This window comes from Acipenser ruthenus, chromosome 13 (genome assembly GCF_902713425.1).
Source record: "Acipenser ruthenus chromosome 13, fAciRut3.2 maternal haplotype, whole genome shotgun sequence".
Lineage (NCBI taxonomy): Eukaryota > Metazoa > Chordata > Actinopteri > Acipenseriformes > Acipenseridae > Acipenser > Acipenser ruthenus.
In genome coordinates, this window is record NC_081201.1 from 2987380 (window position 1) to 3007048 (window position 19669).

Consider the following 19669-nt stretch of genomic DNA (forward strand, 5'->3'; position numbering starts at 1 on the left):
CTTCACATGCCTTTTTTTAAATGGATATCATCTCACTGTGACATTTGTTGACAGCCTACAAACAAAACAATAAATTGCAATATCATGCATTTAGATTCTGAGCAGGTGTTTTCAGGTTGCCTCAATACAATTTGTTATAGGGTGTATAAACAAGGGTTGTCCCTCTGGGCTTGTCATCCCACTTCAAAGCAATGGAAAGCGTCCTCAGAGGCAGTTGGGCTTCAGGGCTCCTGGGCTCTCCTGGTGCACAGAGCTTATCAAGTCTGTCAAACATGGATTCTGCTGCAGAGACAGCCCTGGCTCTAGAAACACATACACACCAGTATTTCTGCGAGCACCATTGTCAATCAGCTCCCTGAACCAGTCCAGCAGTTTCTCCAAAAAGGTGTCACCTGGCACGGACTCGTTGGGATCTGCTAAAACTGTGCAGCAGAGGGCAACAATTGTGCACACACTCTCTCCATTGCTAAAACGTACTAAAAACAGATTCTCAGATTTTTCTCTCTCTCTCTCTCTCTCTATACCAGTTGTTATAACTTATTAGGACGGCAGTTTATTGTTAATGAATGCACGGTGTGTCGATTAATGTTATCATAACTTAAGTTTGATTAATTTATTCATAAATGATATATTTCTGCAATTCTATTCAAGTTATTTAAAATAGAATAAACATGTGCATGCTCACGTTTTTTCAAAGTAACACGTGTGCTTTTTAACGTCCACATTCTGTAATATTTTATTTTACCAGTCAAGAACTGACTTTGTGATTTACAAAACATGCTCCACTGCTATTCCACTTTGGGGACTTGCCCTTACTGTCACAAAGAAACACGCATTTCGCTTTACGTTACCAGCACTGTTGTAAGATTTTCTTTTCAAAATTATAATATTTAATATTTTTTTACTAGATCAAACCATTCTGAAGAACAGATGGAAATGTACAAAGAGCAAAACTCTTATAGGCAGTCCTTACCTTTGACATTTTTTGTGGACTAAGTGTAAGGGTTATTTGGCGGATTTATAGATAGCAACATATAAACTGACGTGAGATTAATGTATCTGTTTATCATTCTTCATCGCTTCTTTTCTTTAGTTTGCCAAGGGACTTTATGTACCAATAAAGTTAAGCATGTACAATTTAAATTACCATGAACATTTACCAAAGTGTTTGTTTATTTGATTGGCCGTTTTATTCAAAGGTTACAGTACTTAAACCTGCTAGACTTACAAATTCACACCCCGCTAACCCCATAACCCCTTTTTTCTGTTTTATGGCACTCCTTTGGGCAACAGGGCGCGTCCATACTTAGACTGAACCAAGTTACATATGGGGGGAATATGTGTTGTTCACCTACGATAAATAACACCATTTGGGCATTGTATACGAAAAATATGTTGGACTGTAGGTCAGACCTTTATTTAAGAAATAAAATATATGTTTTATTTTTTTCATTGGATGTTAAACTTTATAACATAATTCACATTCTGTTGTAATACCCCAGTCCATTCGAAATGGTTGGGCCCTTTTCTCGTGCTGAGTCGCTGGCGCCGGGTGTAGAGCACATGGCCTGCTAGCAGGAGGAAAAAAAAAATCAGGTTTTTAACCAGCAGAACCGACCAGATCGATTACGTGAAGTGATACCGAAGAGTGGAGCAGTTGAAATGCGTGATACAGAGAATATGCCGGCAGAAGCCGAATTTGATGAGGACGAAGAACCCTCTTTCAGCGACCCAGAAGATTTCGTGGACGACGTTACTGAAGAGGGTAGGAAAGCAAGCTATTCGTGAGGCCTTACAGTAAAGATGTGTTTAATCAAGTCAAATACGACTGCCGCTTCTACGTATGTAGACATTATCTGCAAGGAAATATAACTTCAACATTGTACGTGGTCCTTTTAAAAATGTCACTCCGGCCTATCTTTCCAGGCCTACCCCGCTCTCACGATACTGTCTGTAGTGTTGTAGCTCGGCCTGTGGAGTGTAAATCATTGGAGCAGATGAGATGGGGGAAGCACATTTTATAATGTAGTGACAGTAAACAAGAACGTGTGTGAATAAGTAATCGGTAATATAACGTGTGCTTTTAAACGTTTCAAGAATTATATAGCCGGAATAGAACTATCTCAATGTTTGCTACTGTTGCAGTCTACCCCCGTTAAAAGAGATGTAATCCTCTGGTCAGAAAGTGACTGTCGAAGGCCCAGTTTTAGATTAAAAAGTAGTTTGTAACATAGGGGATTAATTCGTGCAATCGGGCTATACAGACGTACTAGTAGTGCCAGAATCTGGTGATAAGATAGCAATCGACACATATGTCTTGTTATGTGCGAATTATTTTTTTAGCTATTCATTATATGACCATTGTCTTTGTGATGTTAGTCCTAGGACCTTTCCTTTACCTTTTTTTTTTTTTTTTTTAAATCAAAATTATACGAAGTGTTTTATCAAGTAGTAGAAGCGCTTAAACACCTGCATCTGCTTCACAACAGGCCGGAAATGCAATGCCACAATGTGTTTCTGTTCGGTTTATTGATGTGCCATGCTTGCACACTATCACATCAGTAATTGTTTGTGAAGAGACTCATCAAAACTGTTTTAATCGCAAGCACAATCAACAAAGGACAATTAAACAGATTACACACGGTTTTAAACGGGCACTATTTGGTAAAATGTAGATCCATTTTAAACCCCTTTGTAACTGCATTAATGTCCTCTTTCCAGAGCTGCTGGGCGACCTGCTGAAGGAGAAACCCCAGGAGGCGGATGGGATTGACTCTGTTGTTGTTGTTGACAACGTTCCTCAGGTCGGGGCAGAACGTCTTGAGAAACTAAAGAATGTCATCCACAAGATCTTCTCAAAGTTTGGCAAAATCACAAACGAATTTTATCCAGAGGCAGAAGGGAAGACAAAAGGGTTAGTATTTCACATTAAAAAAAATAAAATAATATATATATATATATATATATATATATATATATATAATATATATAATTACACCAGGTCTCAAGGAACATGTGTTGACTTTTTACCTCTGCAAGCGTACATCTCTTTTTAATATCAGTATTTTTGCTAATTCTATTTTTTTTTTTTAAACATTTACATTATAGAATTTACACTTGCCTTAGTTGAAAATGAAAAGCCCCTTTGGCCACTTTAATGGCAGACTGTCTCTCATTTTCTGTTTCCAGGTACATTTTCCTGGAGTACTCCTGTCCTGCTCATGCTCTTGAGGCTGTGAAGAATGCAGATGGATACAAGCTAGACAAGCAGCACACCTTTAGGGTTAACATCTTCACAGACTTTGACAAGTGAGTCTTTAGAATAAAACTTGCTTAGAAGCAGGAATATTTGATGGTTCAGCTTGACTCTTATACCAGTGGAGTAAGCAAGCAGTGTGCTATGCATATTTTATTTTATTAAAACACTTTTTTTTCCCTTAATCTAGGTATATGAATATCAGTGATGAATGGGAAACACCAGAGAAGCAGCCATTCAAAGACTTTGTAAGTACACCAACACCTATTATGTATTTTTCAATGCTCTATTGTAACCCCAAACCACTTTAATGTAATGAGAACCCATTTTTTGTGTGGTTTTAGTACTTAAGTGAGACATTAGATGGCACGACCAGTTAACTTACAGAGCATTATACAGATAAACTATTTAAATAAACATAGGATAGATCCTGAATGATTTTGCATGTTTAAGTATTTTGCTTTATTGCAAGTAGTATTGGTAGGACAGTTTTGTATGGTCCAAATGTGGCATCATTGATGGCTTCAATTTGCCAAACAAATATGTCTTAAAGTATATAGTTTTAATCAGGAACATTAACATTTTAACACAATGGCACCACTGTGTTCAACGCTAGTGTGTTAAATATCTATATGATTTTGTCACCAAAATGAGTTATTTTTTTTTGTTTGGGGAATTGACAGAGACAACTTAATTTTTTTGTTGCAGGGGAACCTGCGTCACTGGCTGGAAGATGCGGATTGCAGAGATCAATATAGTGTGATTTTTGAATCTGGGGAACGCACAGGCATTTTCGCAAATGATGCTAAGGAACCAATTGTTGTAGAAGAGAGAGCGGTATGTATTTTGTGAAACTATGTATGGCCAGCCTTCTTATTGCTTCTTATGCCTGAAGACATTGTCATGTCATGTTTTATTTTTCTAGCGCTGGACTGAGACGTACGTCCGCTGGTCTCCTAGAGGTACCTATCTGGCCACATTCCATCAGAGGGGCATTGCTCTGTGGGGAGGTGAGAAGTTTAAACAGATCCAGAGGTTCAGCCACCAAGGGGTGCAGCTCATTGACTTCTCTCCATGTGAAAGGTAAGTAAATTCAGGGTGGATTTTACAAAAGGATGCCCTGAGAAGATTTACTAAAATGTAACCACATAGCAATTCTAAAAGCGATTTTAAATTCAACACAATCTCCTCTGTATTCAATATTGGAGAGGTCCAGCTGTACTTGGTGCAGTGTTAGCTAGGGGTCATTTATGAAAGACAAAACCATGTGATTAGGAAATGTGCTTGCATATTTATTTGATTTCTTTATTTTCTCTTGATTTTACTAGGTACCTGGTTACTTTCAGCCCTCTGATGGACACAAAGGATGACCCCCAGGCCATCATCATCTGGGATGTCCTGACGGGACAGAAAAAGAGAGGCTTCCATTGTGAGAGCTCTGCACATTGGCCAATCTTCAAGTACGTTCGGTTGATAAAGTCCTGAAAAGTCTTTTCTTGTTTCTTTTTGTAGTTCCAATCAAGGCCCCTCTTCCAGATTTGTAATACATTTTAATTTTTTTAGGTGGAGTCATGATGGAAAATTCTTTGCCAGAATGACACAAGACACACTCAGCATCTATGAGACCCCAGTAAGTTCACCTGCAGTGTATTTGCCTGTGAATTGGTTTGTTTTTAGTTTGCATGTTTCACTGTACAGGATGTTTCATATGTTCCATTTTTTTTTTGTAATATGCAAAGAGTTCTCCTTTTTGAAGAACATTAGTTAACTCTTTTTCTTTAATTTTTTTTTTCAGTCTATGGGATTATTGGACAAGAAAAGTTTAAAAATCACTGGGATAAAGTGAGTACAGACAAATTCATGTTTGAAGCTATTTTTTTGTGACCATAAATTTAAGTTGTTTTCTTTTTAGTAATTGAGATTTTGAGTTGCACCCTTTTTATTAATTTTTGTATTACTTTTTTTTTCATTTTCCAAGGGATTTTTCTTGGTCTCCGGGTGACAATATCATTGCTTTCTGGGTACCAGAGGATAAAGATATCCCAGCAAGGGTGACGCTCATGCAGCTTCCGTCTCGGCAAGAGATCCGAGTCCGAAACCTGTTCAACGTGGTGGACTGTAAGCTTCACTGGCAGAAGAACGGGGATTACCTTTGTGTGAAGGTAGACCGGACCCCCAAGGGGACACAGGTATGCTAACTTGATTGTTTTATTACCTGTTCAAATAAGATGTAACTGGGCACAGGTGCCTGGTTGAGGAAGCCCAGGGGTTGACTTGTTTTGTGTCTGGTGCATTAACTTCTTAATTGGTACTTCTTGTCATGTGCTTAAAGTTGAATGACCCATAATGTCTATGTTTTACTTATGTGAATGTTGTTGTCCTACATTTTGTGTTATGTTTTTTTGTAGGGTATGGTGACCAACTTTGAAATATTCCGAATGCGGGAAAAGCAGGTGCCAGTTGATGTTGTAGAAATGAAAGGTGAGTTGTTATAATGTACTGAAAGAAAAACAAAAACTGTGTTTTTACAGACATTTTGTGTCTCGGAGCTAATCCAAAGCCCATATTTGTATACTTTTTTTTTAATTTTACAGAGGGCATCATAGCCTTTGCTTGGGAGCCAAATGGGAGTAAATTTGCTGTGCTGCATGGAGAGTCTCCGAGAATAAATTCCTCATTCTACCATGTTAAAAACAACGGCAAAATTGAGCTTATTAGTAAGTAACGAGTTCTCTTTTTGAGAATGTCTGGATGTGTCTTTGAACTGTATCCCAATTTGTCACATGAGAAGATTTTCTGTTAAGTTCTGTGTTGTCATTTTATTTGTGTCTGTGTGTGATTATATAAAACGTTTTTTTTTTTCCAGAAACGTTTGATAAGCAGCAAGCAAACAGTATTTTCTGGAGTCCTCAGGGTCAGTTTTTGGTGTTGGCTGGTCTGAGAAGGTTAGTTTTTGGAAGGGTATATTGTGCATAATTAAAATAAGTTAGTTGTCCCTAAGTATAATTTGAAGCCTTGTGTAATTTCCTCTTTTTTGTATACCAGTAATGTCTAATTAGCAGCGTTCATATTCAACATTTAAACAAAGTATAAAATTGTTTGGCCGGGCCAATATATTTAAAATAAATAATTTTAGGCCCTTGGCCATGAGAGGAGCGAGATGAGAGATTTTTTAACGGTTCCCGATGTATTGCTATTTCTGTTTTCAGCATGAATGGTGCTTTGGCATTTGTTGACACATCAGACTGCACCATGATGAATATTGCAGAACATTACATGGCATCAGATGTAGAATGGGACCCAACTGGACGATATGTTGTTACATCAGTGTCTTGGTGGAGCCATAAGGTATGCAGCTGTTTACTCAGTAAAATATTATACCCCTCAGAGTGCTAAAACTAGACAAGTACTCAAAGAAAGGAGCCTTTAGAACTTAGCAATATGTACTGTAATATTAAACGGCTGTGTATGTGTCTCCTTTTTATTTTCTTCTTTCAAATGGTAATTAATAGATTTATTAATGTGTAGTGCTGTATTTAACCTGACTACTTTAAAACCATACATTTCAGGTGGATAATGCATTCTGGCTGTGGACATTCCAGGGACGCCTCCTTCAGAAAAACAACAAGGATCGTTTTTGCCAGCTTTTGTGGAGACCCCGACCGCCAACACTGCTTGATGTGGAGCAGATAAAAGTAAATGTTTCAGTCCGATTTTAACGTTGCCCTTATTCTAAGAAAGTTGCTACTATATTGATACTTAAATGATATATATATATATATATATATATATATCTCTTTTTTTTATAACGTGTAGCTCATTAAGAAGGATCTGAAGAAGTACTCCAAGATCTTTGAGCAGAAGGATCGTCTGAGTCAGTCCAAGGCCTCCAAGGTAATAACATTTTTAAATTGATCTCCTTCATTTACTGGTTTATTCTATTCGTCCTTGCATGTTTAAACTGTATAAAATGTAATGTGTCCTACAAATGATACATTCCACAATTAACAGTTATATTATTGTGTCTTGTGAAAAAAAAAATAGGAACTGGTTGACAGAAGACGAACAATGATCGAAGAGTATCATGCATACCGGGAGAATGCCCAGAAGATATACCAAGAGCAAAGAGTGCTTCGCTTGGATCTCCGAGGAGGTAATGTGGTTTATGTGCTTTTTGAGGCAACAGCCTTTGGGTTAAGCCCTGTTTCTCTTGGCAAAATAAGTTTCATCAGCAGACGACGGCAGATCACAGAACAACGTGGCAGATGTGTGTTAATTTATGGGCATTAGTTGATTAATCTGTAGATTCATCCATGCATATTTTTAATGAAGGTAATGATCTTGCAGCGGCTGTCCTGCATAGTAATATTAAAAAATCAATAGAATCTAAAAAAAGATAAGCTCAATGGGAATTTGGTCTTTTTAAAAGCATTTTTATTTTTTTTATTTTAGTAAATGTAACCCATTTTCACAGAACCGTTCTTTCTGGACACTCGGTTACATACCTGAAAACACAACACAGCTGAGCTCCATCGTCTTAATCCACCATTACAGCTACGTGCTTGGCTTCCTGTATTTCTGCTTTTATTCGTTCTGAATCTTGTTAGAGGTACCCGAGAATACTGTGGCTATTGACAAGCGATTGCTTAACATACTCTCGTAGTTTGAAATCAGAGAAAGTAATTCCATATAATTACCTCTATTTGAGGAATTGGTGCCTTCATGTACTCTGAATGCCAGTTTTTGTTTGCCAAGGTAAACTGAATCAATCAAGCATTTTAAGAACCTCACTGATTTTTTTTCTTACTTGCTCATTGCGATGTATTGTATCCATACGCTTACTTACAGTAGTCAGTCACATATCCACCCTAACCGTTTATCCGCCATGATCAACCTCTTTAGTTTTATTATTGAACAGAAAAGTTTAGTTCAGTTTTCGTACTGTGTTGTATGTGCTCTGTGTGCTGCCATTGCTGGTAGTGTCACGTGAGCTGTTCAGTGTGTTGACTTGATATGTAAATAAATCCTGTTCGCCTGCGGGGCATATCCAACTTCAACCTCCGTCTCAATCTCCTGCCTGTCACTCAGCAGGAATGCACACGGGAGACGGCTACCCTGTCACAAGCATTAATACCCAGTAACTTTCTAAATAAGGGATTAATGGGAGCTCCCTAATTTAAAGCTGAATCTCAAAACAATAATTGTGTGAATATAGTAATTGTTACAAGTGTGTAAATTGTTATTTAAAACGCTATTCATTCATCGGACTTTTTACATATCTGCCTCTACTCTGGTCCCACTGCAGTCAGATATGCGACGGATTACAGTGTTACCATTTTGCAAACTTATATTTTCGCTAAATGTAATTAAAATTCTATGTTAAGTTTTAAACTGTACAACGGCTGTGCCAACAAAAACATAGAAGAATAGAAGTAAACAGCAGCTGTTTTTCCTGCCCGACATCATCAATGCCACCATGACTGTCATTTACTGTCCTGGGTGGACCTTATTTGCGCAAAAGACCTGCCTGTACGTATTACATGGTATTTACGTTATAAACAAGTCATTTTTTAAATAAATTCCCCATTAAAATCCATGCTAAAAGCATTCGTTAAGTGGAGTGCACCTGTGTGTGTGTGTGTGTGTGTGTATGAGGAAACAAAACACATAAATGACTCCCTGTTGCCACTTCTAACATTATGCCAGATACTGATCCACTGTAAACCTACGTCTGTATCTCTTTCCTCCTCAGGTGTGGACACAGATGAGCTTGACAGCAATGTTGAAGACTGGGAGGAGGAGACCATTGAATTTTTTGTCAATGAAGAAATTATTCCCCTTGGAGAGCAGGTGTAATCGCATAACTGACGGGTAAATGCCTAAAACTATTTGATCATAATTTGAAGCCATCTGTAAAGTGTGGCGCTTTTTTTTTTTTTTTTTTTTTTTTTAAGCATTAAATAGCAGCATTAAATTAAATTATTCCAGCTACTATACTAAAAGTTGCTTTGTTCCATTCTTACAGTTAAAAATGAGATGTGTTCAAGTTTCTTTTTTCCTCTTTTCATTCTTCTTTCAACAGCACCATTTTCCATCTCTCGATCACATCAGAGAAACATCTCCTGGATTTATTATATTTTGGAAATTAAATGCACCATCTCGATCCTTTTTCTAAAGTCATTGTGTGCCTTTTAATTTTGGTCACTTCAGTTTGTATTTTATAAGCCACTGTATTTGCTTCTTTTGGTACAGTTTTAGAAGCCTGTATCAAATTACAGTATACCAAGTACTGCATCTGATCATCCTACAGATTTGTGCTTCACCAATGAAGGCTGTTTCCTAAGGACTGTTTTTGCATATATGGTAAATGGACAGAGAGCTGTTTTCTACAGAATAACATCTGAAACAAAAATTGGTTTGATATGTATTTTAGTGTGCTGAAACAGCACTACAGTGGGCTTTATCCTCCTCCATTCAGATTACCTGATAAAAAGAAATGTGCTTCAAGGCAATAATAATAAAGTATACTTCCAAAATATTCTTGTTTCATTTGTCTACTTTCTTTAGGGCAGTGTTTTTCAATTGGCGGCCCGCAAGCCCAATCCGGTCTGCAAGAGCCTTCCGTTTAGCCCGTCGAGCGTCAGCTGTCCATTACAAAAGCTGAAATTGCAGATACGCAAGATTGAAAGGTTGTTGCTATCTTCAGGGCATTTGTGTCGCCTAAACAAGTGATTTTTTTTGGCAACACGCCATAATACAAGAACAAGTGATCACTGCACTGTATCTGGTAATCATCCTTTTCCCTTGTTTACAACTCGCTCTGTATGCAAGCTACCCTCAAATCAATACACTTTAGTTTATATTCACACTGTGCACATTCATTCCTATTCGTATCAGTATATTCCATAACCCAACAGTGACTACTAGTTTACTATTTAACTTCTCAAAATAATATAACTTCTATCTATCCTTAAAGTCTGCCTCCACTGACTGACTGGGCTAAACACTTAGTTCGGTTACCTAGAGAACCCCAATTATGCCCTTTTCTTTTTAAAAATGCACATTTGTGAGGTAGTGTGATTCAGCGTCAATAGGCCAAGTGAGCGAGAGACATACAGACAAAACAAACAGCGAGAGAAAATTAAGAGATTCAAGTACATTAAATTAACAGGGCTTAAAAAAAAAACAAAAAAAAACAAACCTGTTTGGCAACAGCAAGATGTCACGTTAAACACGCACTTCTGTTTATTTTCCTTCCGTTTACTGTAAGTTAGAAGCTTTTCATTTACATTTGAACACATTGGCGTTAGAACGTGTTGATCCATATTTAGTGTTACATTTTTAAATCGGGCGTTGGCTTGCTGCGCAGTCATTTTCCAAAAACAGATGGTGCGTGGGAGTGCCAGTTTCATCCAGTGAGAATTAGATGTCCATTAATTTCTCATGAATTTAACTTGTCATTTTAATTTCATAGTTTAAAATTAAGATTAATAGCATTACAGTGGGCTTTGTATAATTGTTTGCAAGATGTCCTTTGAATATTTTCAGGAAAATCTAAGAATATATTTGCTGTCTTATTATTAAATGGTGATCAGGCATTGTGTTATTCTAAGTAGTTATTTCTGAGATGTATTAGTTGATTGGTGCAAGTGTAGTGTTGCAACATTCTGTTATGTAAAGTGTGATTGCATAGTCCAGAATAAAGAGAACTGTATTTTATATGGGGTGTTCACCATCTGTGCATTTTCAACAATGCATTCTGTTAGTTCTCGTTTGTGTGGCTGACTGTTAACAAAGGAAAAAGTACGTCAGGGATCACAAACAGTCACTGACAAGCAGGAGGCAAAGAGGGCAAGTCTGCAGTTTAAGATTTTTGTTGGAGCAGAGAAATTGATCTGGATTATTGCTGTCTAGCAAAAACAATGTGGTCTTCGGTAACACCAGAATCAAGTAAACCTGAAGGCTTTTTGTAAAAATAATATAATGCATTCCTTTATACATTTGTAATACTGACCACAAGATGGTGGCAAAGTACTAAAAAAAAAATAACATCTGTGATACTGTATCCATGTGTTGAATTGGTTCTGTTATTCCAGTGTGATTGGTTCTGTCTTTGGTTTAGATGCTTTTATACTGCACAGGTGAGGACTCTGTTCCTGTCCTCTGCATTGGCATCAATGTAAAAGCATGGATATTGGAATTTCAGGTAATTTGAATAATTTTAGTGGCAACCCCTTCAAACCCTGAAGCCTTTCCAGATGGTTTGCATGGTGCTTCAGTGCTGTCCGACAGTAATGAGTCGCATTATCTTTGCATTTTCTATTAAGAAATAAATTAGGTGTAAGTAATTTGTCTCCTATTTGATGGGCCGCTCAGTTACAGCACAAAGACCATTCACTCAATTTTTACTTGTAAGCAATGCTTTATTTTAATTACATACATTTATCAAGGCTCAACAAAGCTAATGGATTATACTAACATTACAATTGCATTGCTTTCATTACAGTATAATTATTGGGTCTGAAGGTAATTGTTCACCTGGACCAGTTATGTCAGTTTAAAGCTTGTTGAGCTGTTCATCTGTACCGATAGTCTATTTATTGGCTTCCAGTTTAAATGGGTTTTAAATTACCAACATTTTTTTCTTGTCAATCTCACAATAGCTATGTAAATGTTTCTCAATAAATATAATTGATTTTAAATTAAATCTGAGTTATTTGTCATTTTTTGGTTGGGTTTTATATATAGTCTATATATGTTACGGTAAAAGTCAGAATATTGGCAAAGATTTACTGGTAAATGTCGACATTGTGTAGAGAGTGACAGTCACAATGAATTGGTCTTCGTCTGCCAGCAGGAGTATGGTATGCATCGTGCCCTGGTTTAAAATGATAAGGGGCTGCTTTCTTTAACAAGTCTTCAAATGTAATACTCCCAAAAGTGATTGAGTCAGCAGTAAATTTACCTTTCAGCATGTCATCTGCTGGAATTGCATCAATTACTTAATTTAAATAAATGATTAGAGACACACTACATCCTGGTTTGGGCAGCTGCTGGAGATACCTAAATCTGTACTCCATTTCAGGCTTTAATGATTTTTACACAAGTTCCAGTTTTTAATGACATTGTATCCCTAATAACTAGTTATATAAAAAGAAAAAAAAGGTTCTAGCTCGCTTCATTACCTCTTAAAGTTGGTTGCTAGCTTTTTAGAAAGTCCTTTTAAAAAGTATATCCCTTTTCTCTTTCAGTCGTTGCTGTTGAAGTTATCTTGATGTATATCGATTGATTCAGGTCACACCAGTTTTGCACCCTGGCTGAAGGAAGTGTGCAGCAGCAAAAAGCATAACAACTTTACAGCCTCCCTCTGCTCCACAGAAGGAGGGGAAGAATGAACTAAAGCTACAGTCTTTAGGGCCTTCATTAAAAAAATAGGGACTCTTATTTACTGATGGTGTCTGTCTGATACTCTACATGGTGAACATGATAAGCTTTATTTTTTTTTGCTTCTTCTATCATACAGTCCTATCCTCCTCGAGACAATTTGGATTCCAATAAACTATTTATACAAATATATTTAGCCTTTCGGGTGCTGTGTGATTAAAAGGACCCTCTGTGTGTGCATTGGTTACAGACAAGTTAAAGACTGTAGATCTTAATCTTATTATTTGTTATTTATTTCTTAGCAGACGCCCTTATCCAGGGCGACTTACAATTGTTACAAGATATCACATTATTTTTACATACAATTACATTATATTTTACACATTATTTTTACATACAATTACCCATTTATACAGTTGGGTTTTTACTGGAGCAATCTAGGTATAGTACCTTGCTCAAGGGTATAGCAGCAGTGTCCCACGACCGAACCCATGACCCTCCGGTCAAGAGTCCAGAGCCCTAACCGCTACTCCACACTGCTGCCCCTATATGTATTGTAGATGTAAAAATTGTAAATTTTCATATAAAAGTAGTATACAGGTTCATACAGTGATACAAGTATTATGTAGTAAAAAAAAAAAAAAAACGTACTGGGAAATGAAACATGCTAATTGCATTTCAACTACGGGCATGAAAGGAAAAAGACATTATTAAATCATTGCTTGGAAAATTATTCCATAGCAGTGTTTAGTGTTTTAATAAAACTGACCTTGTCATCCTATCTGAATGGTGGCAAGATCTGTGGTGTTTCCATCAAAGGACCAAAGAAGGACAGAGTGCATGCCAGCAAGACATTTCATCCACACTGTGGCTGTGAGCCAGAGCTCAATCTTCTCCATAAATGTAAACACAAGGAAAGATAAGGGATACGCAAGACTTTTGACTTAGAATCTTAAAATCTTCAGCAAAGTACAGAAGGTTCTGATATGGAACACAACACTTTCAAACCTTAGCATTTTCGTGATTCAAATATATACTAGGAGAACCCTTTTTGTGACAGTGTAAGGTAAGATGATGGACTGAAAAATTATTTAATTAATGAATACCCGTTATTATAAATAAACATCAGTGACATTTATAAAATGTGTGCCCTGCATTAATAACTCTCCCACACACACCTCCTGATGAAATAGGAGTGTGCAAGCTGAGATGTACAAGTACAGAGGCTGATTCCTTAATTAATGATTGCTTTCCTACAATAGAATTTAACAAGTCCTTAATGAAAAGGCTGGCTTGGAAAAACACCAAGAAAGAAATCATATTTAACCAGTTTATAGAGCTTCCGATTCAAATGCATTTAATTTGAAAAGATGTATTTACAATGGGATTGATTTGTGTGGGAAGGACTAAACAGCACTAACAATGACTAGACCTGCTTTCAACGCCCTCAGTTATTATTGGATCAATCTAGATACAGAACTACAATGAATTACTAAGGTGCTAATATCAAAACTGTTTTTATTAAGACCAAAGAAAACAAACTTTCACCTTGGAGACATTAAAAAAAACAATGACCTGCCTTCTGTTGACACATTTATAAACATGGTATTCATATGAATATACAGTAGATTTTCAGGGAAGCACCATGAAATTGATTCGAGTGGTTCCCCTGGGCACATCCAAGAGCTGGTCATATCTTCCAGACAGAGGCTTGGACTGGAAGGTGCTATCCATTCTCATGGCTGGGAGTTTAATTCAGCTTCCACAAGGTCAGCTCTCTCGAGCTTGAAATTCGCAGGTGATCTCTTAGAAAAGTTTACTCTGGTATAATATATGGATAACCCTTATAATTGAGTCCTAGCCTTAAGGAAAATAAAAAAAGTCAACAGTACTTATAAATCCTCGGTTTTCTTACATTTCTGTAGAAATTCCAGCACTAAAGTCAGAGAAACATCAGCTAGGAAAAAGGTATTCATACATTTTTTTATTTATTTTTCATGCAAATTATAATAAATGATGAATAACCAAAAACCAAATAAGCATAAGCATTTTTTCTGGAATATGATTAATAATTTGCATACTGTATCTACTGTAGAGCGGTGATATATCAAAACTACACATAATTAAAGAATTTCCGATTATCCTGATTCAACTGCCTAAGAGATACATGTACTAATAGCAAGCTGCATCTGACTCCATGCCCTTGTGTTGCAGAAGGTTAGCAGAGCAGGTGTGCAAAACCCAGAATAGCCCAGTACATCTGACAAGGAGGAGTTCACACACAAATCAGCTCCCTCTGTGCTGCTACTGCTACAAATAAGGTTAGGGAAGCATAAAATACAGCAGCAACTGGGTCTGAGTGCCTCTCTGAAATTTCAGATTTTTCTTATAAAATTGACAAAGGAACTGATACCATCACCAGCTTCAGGTAAACGTGTTCCAGCTTCTGCTGGCTAAAACATCTAGATACATTTCAGAACCTTATGGTGATGACACAACATCCTTCCGTTGTGCACAGCAGAGACAAAGAAGGAATTTGACAAGGTTCTGGAACAGTCTGCATTTCCTATGCAGTTTGGCTCTCCGATGGTTTGCCCACTGGGAGACATGTTTAAAACCCTCAGCTCAACTCAGCTAGGAGAAACACATCCCTCCAGGCTTTCTATTGAGTTTAAAAATATCCTGGATCGAACAGTCTGAGACATACTAAGAAGCTTTTCAAAAGCACTTTTCATCAAAGCAGCTACTGTTACTGAAATCTTTTTTGAGGGGACTTCTGTAGTTCTTTATTTTCCACAGTGGTGTAGTCGAGGGTATATACATGTAAACCGCGTTTACCCGTTTTTAATTTGGGCAATATAGCATTTACCCACTTCTCATATAAGGGATACAGAGTTTACTCATTTCTACTCTCCTGTGATATGCAAATCCTGGGTTTAGATATTTTAACAGTGAGCTCTGTTAAAACCTTTTACCACCATGGAAATGGAGGGATGTGGAGAGTCCTGGATTTAGATAGATTAATGGGGTTATCATGCCTGATCTACAGACATCACTGGAGATTGAATGTACAGCTGTAAGTTACTAAGCACAGAAAGAGTGAAAAAGTGAAGAATTATGAACACTGATGGAAATAAACTACTGTAATTCTTATTTTTAATTTTTTTTTTGTCATTCACAAACTTTTCCTTTAAATGTGAACTCTTACGACATGAAACAGCATGACAGGTGCAGTGCAGTGTGGATGGGGAGCCAGAAGTGTTTAAAGATCAACAGCCCGGGTTCACTTTACAAGCACAATTCACTAAAGTAGAGATCCAAGACTAGGGCCACTTAGCAATTGGACAACAATGGGTTACATTCACTTTATCTTCCTACTACACTTGACAGACTAGAAACAGAATGTGAATGGGGACCAGGTGTTATATATATACAGTATATACTACGCAGTGTGGAGTAGTGGTTAGGGCACTGGACTCTTGACTGGAGGGTTGTGGGTTCAATCCCCAGTGGAGGACACTGCTGTTGTACCCTTGAGCAAGGTACTTTACCTAGATTGCTCCAGTAAAAACCCAACTGTATAAATGGGCAATTGTATGTAAAATAATGTGCTAACTGTATAATGTGAAATAATGTATAATGTGATACCTTGTAACAATTGTAAGTCGCCCTGGATAAGGGCGTCTGCTAAGAAATGAATAATAATAATAATAATAATATATATACAAAATGAGCAGCAAATGGCAAGAAAAACAGCAGACTGTTGAATTGCAAGAGGCTGTATTGAGTTCTGCATGACATATGGCTACAGGAATTGCTGTTAGTTTGGACTGAATTGAACTTCACTGACACTGTAAAGAATAGCATGAAGTTCTCCTCCAGTGTCAGTTGTGTTTATAACTGGCCAAAAAAAACTTGTTAGTAGAGAAAGTAGAGAAGCTTGTCTTTATCAGCTAGCAGCAGCACTTTCCCAGTCATTTCATAAGAGAACATATATTGTCAAATGTGATAGGCGATTTGCTTGAAGTACAAAGAAAGCATTAAAGAAAAAAACTTAAACAAACAAACAATACTTTTGGGAAGCAAACAGATCATCTGTAATTACATCTGCCACTTGTAATGTCCCTGGTTGAATGTTCAATTGCGAGGATGAAAATGATGTGTTGAGATTAGGTCTATCAGAGCAAAGCCCTGCGTGCAAGGCATTATTTCATACGTAATGCAACATGCAACAATTTTAAATGGAAAAAAAGACAATTATTTTTTAATAGGAGTGATTGAACTTACTTTCTTTGCAAAAAAAATGTTTCTGTGTATTCTGCAAAGCCCAAGTATGTCACTGCATGCGCAGATAGGGTAATTTAAAAGCATGGAGCTGTAATGTGACAGGTGTCCATAAATAGGATCACGTTATCAGGAAGAGTACTCATCTTGCCATTAAAATGTTATGGAAAACCACTAAACTGACACAAGAAGAACTCTGCAAAAAATACTTTTAAGGATCAGTTTGAGAAACTTTTTTTTTTACTAAAACTGCAGCTTTTCTCATGACAGGTTATTTTCACAGGTCATGCACGGTCCTTTCCATGTTTCTGACAGGTTATTATTTTGCTGCCGTATTCATTTCCTCTGACTGGCTCCCAAACAACTGAACTCTGTTATCAGTGACAGTCCCCTCCAAACAGTGTTCCCTTAAGCTATCCTAACCAATCTATTTTAATTGATTCTGTCATTTTATTGTCTGTATTGGCTAACAGGTATTATCCACAGTGTTGCAACTAGAAATCCCATGCATGTGCATAGTAAGTTTAGAAAGAATAATGTGAATTTAAACACAATGGTGAATGTTTAGTTAATAGCTTGAGGATGGATGGAATTTGAAAGGCAGTGTAAATGCCCACTTGTACTATATGTTTATTATTATTATTATTATTATTATTATTATTATTATTATTATTATTATTATTAATAATAATAATAATAATAATAATAATAATAATAATAATAATAATAATAATTACTGTGTTTAATTCTGCAGTTTTCTGAAAATGATCAAGACTTCTGGAGGCTGTTAAAAGTAATTCTTAGGCCATGTGTTCTAAACACAGAGTTACAGATATTAGATTTATCAGTAATTTATCAGTAATAACTTGGGAATTAAACTCAAGCAAATGAGCTTAAGCATCAGCAGTATAAAAGGGATATATGTGTCCCATGAATAAAATGATGCAAACTTTCTTATTTTTGCTGTGAGGTGCATGAAACAGGGTTTAAATTTCCTTTTGTACCTTAAGGGGTTAAAGGCCTTTGGATATCCATAAAATTAAATAAAGTACATTTGCAGTGGTCAAGATGTTTGATTTGCATGTTTTTTTTCCCATTTCAGAATTCTATTTGTATTTGTGCACAGAACTGAAATACCTGCACCTGCTTTCTGAAAGAACAGGAGCACTATCTATGGGCAATACGACATCAATAGAAGGTGCAGCTGGTTGAAGCAGTTTCTGCATTCTGGAAGCCCAGTTTCAAACCAAATTTAGGTCACTTGTATCTCAGCTTAGCCCCCAGTGGATAGTAGTGTCAGATTCAGAAAGGCCAAGGATTAGCTAGGACGGATCTGTTCGATCCTCCCCCCCAGTGGACGGTCTCTCCAGGGCACGTTCATAGGGCTCGAGGTGGAGCTGGCATTGACACTGCTTGTGTTCCACCTGATCTGTGGATGTTGGCCTCCAGTGATGTCCATTCAGAATGTGCCATGACAAAATGTATGCATCAAGTTATATCATGCGACTCCTCTGGAAAGGCAACATGCCCAACAGACAAATGCTAAACATCTTTACTGTATCATTTTGTGCACTGGGAGGATCTGTTCTTTGTTCTATTCCAAGATATTCCAAGTTTAATTTTTGACCCATTTACACTGTGTTACTACAGTCGTAAAAATCATCACAAACTGTATAGATTTGTTTCCCTTTTCAGCACAGTAACACAGCAATATTTATTCAGGGACACCAACAGACTCCTCAACTCTAGATGCATAAAACAGACTTGACATGCATCAGTGAACTGCTCTTTCTGGGCACGGCTTCCAAGAAGACTGAGTTTGTAGAATTAACACAAAGCCATGCAACAGGAAGAATTAAAGTAGACACTGAAGATTCTGAGCTAACAAAAACACATTTCGTAGATACTGGAACACAGAAAACCCGGAAATTCAGACTGTACACATTAAATACAGCGAAAAAAGGACGTGTGAAAGGATAGAACTGTTAATATTATTACATTATATTACTGAAAAGTTTTGTTGTTTTACCATCATCGGTAACAATTGCTATATTTTCCTTTCAAGAAAAAAAGATGCAGTTCTCAGTTTTGCATAAAGACCCTGAGATTCGGTCTGAAGCTTGGGTTACTAACAGCTCTGGAGTGCAAAGTATATGATGATTAATGATCACTACTAATGGTACTAATGTTCCCAGGAGGAAAATACATTCTAAAATGTTGACATGCAGATCATTGCCACAGAAAACCATTCATGATTTAAAAAATAAATAAAATAAAAGTCAGGTGAAAGAAGGTACAGATCATAGAAGAGATGACTAAAGCAAGGTGACGCAAGAGCTGACCACACACTGTACGAAACATTCTGTGATTACAGAGATGTTAAAAGGAATAGGCTTACTGTTTCTACAAATGATAAGGTGTCCTTTCTTAAGTTTCAAACTTCGAAAAAAAACCCACATACTTTACATAAAGCTAGCACCTAGCAAAAAGTATAAGATTCTGAATGTTTTTTTTTATTATTAGCATCTGATTAACAGCAATACACAACATTTCTTGTTATCAAATGGTTCCACCCTACAGTAGACTCTTTACCCTAGAAATATAGAGTTTGTAGTTTTCCATTTATTGTAAATATACAGAACATTATGGTTTAGCTGGATCAATTTACCCCCCACCCCCCCCAAAAAAAACACAGTACAAACTTTTGCAAGAATTTATTTCAAATGAATAACAGCATATACTTTA

At 36.9% G+C, this 19669-nt stretch overlaps 1 protein-coding gene across 1 annotated transcript; it reads left to right on the top strand.

Moving 5' to 3' along the window:
• Positions 1-1509: 1509 nt before the first annotated feature.
• Positions 1510-9794, top strand: LOC117418530 (eukaryotic translation initiation factor 3 subunit B). Its single transcript, XM_034031676.3, has 19 exons — positions 1510-1765; positions 2722-2914; positions 3190-3309; positions 3447-3504; positions 3965-4093; positions 4182-4339; positions 4585-4716; positions 4820-4886; positions 5052-5098; positions 5235-5445; positions 5665-5737; positions 5851-5973; positions 6123-6201; positions 6466-6604; positions 6826-6951; positions 7073-7150; positions 7301-7409; positions 9009-9127; positions 9339-9794. The coding sequence occupies exons 1-18, from the start codon at positions 1663-1665 to the stop codon at positions 9110-9112; spliced, it is 2049 nt and encodes a 682-aa protein (XP_033887567.1). The 5' UTR covers positions 1510-1662; the 3' UTR covers positions 9113-9127; positions 9339-9794.
• The last annotated feature ends 9875 nt before the right edge of the window (positions 9795-19669 follow it).

Bases quoted from the DNA above. Each gene is read 5' to 3' on its own strand.
- LOC117418530 (XM_034031676.3), top strand. From the start codon at position 1,663: ATGCGTGATACAGAGAATATGCCGGCAGAAGCCGAATTTGATGAGGAC. The intron at 3,310-3,446 runs GTGAGTCTTTAG...CCCTTAATCTAG, and splicing joins ATCTTCACAGACTTTGACAA to GTATATGAATATCAGTGATG. The intron at 4,094-4,181 runs GTATGTATTTTG...TTATTTTTCTAG, and splicing joins TTGTTGTAGAAGAGAGAGCG to CGCTGGACTGAGACGTACGT.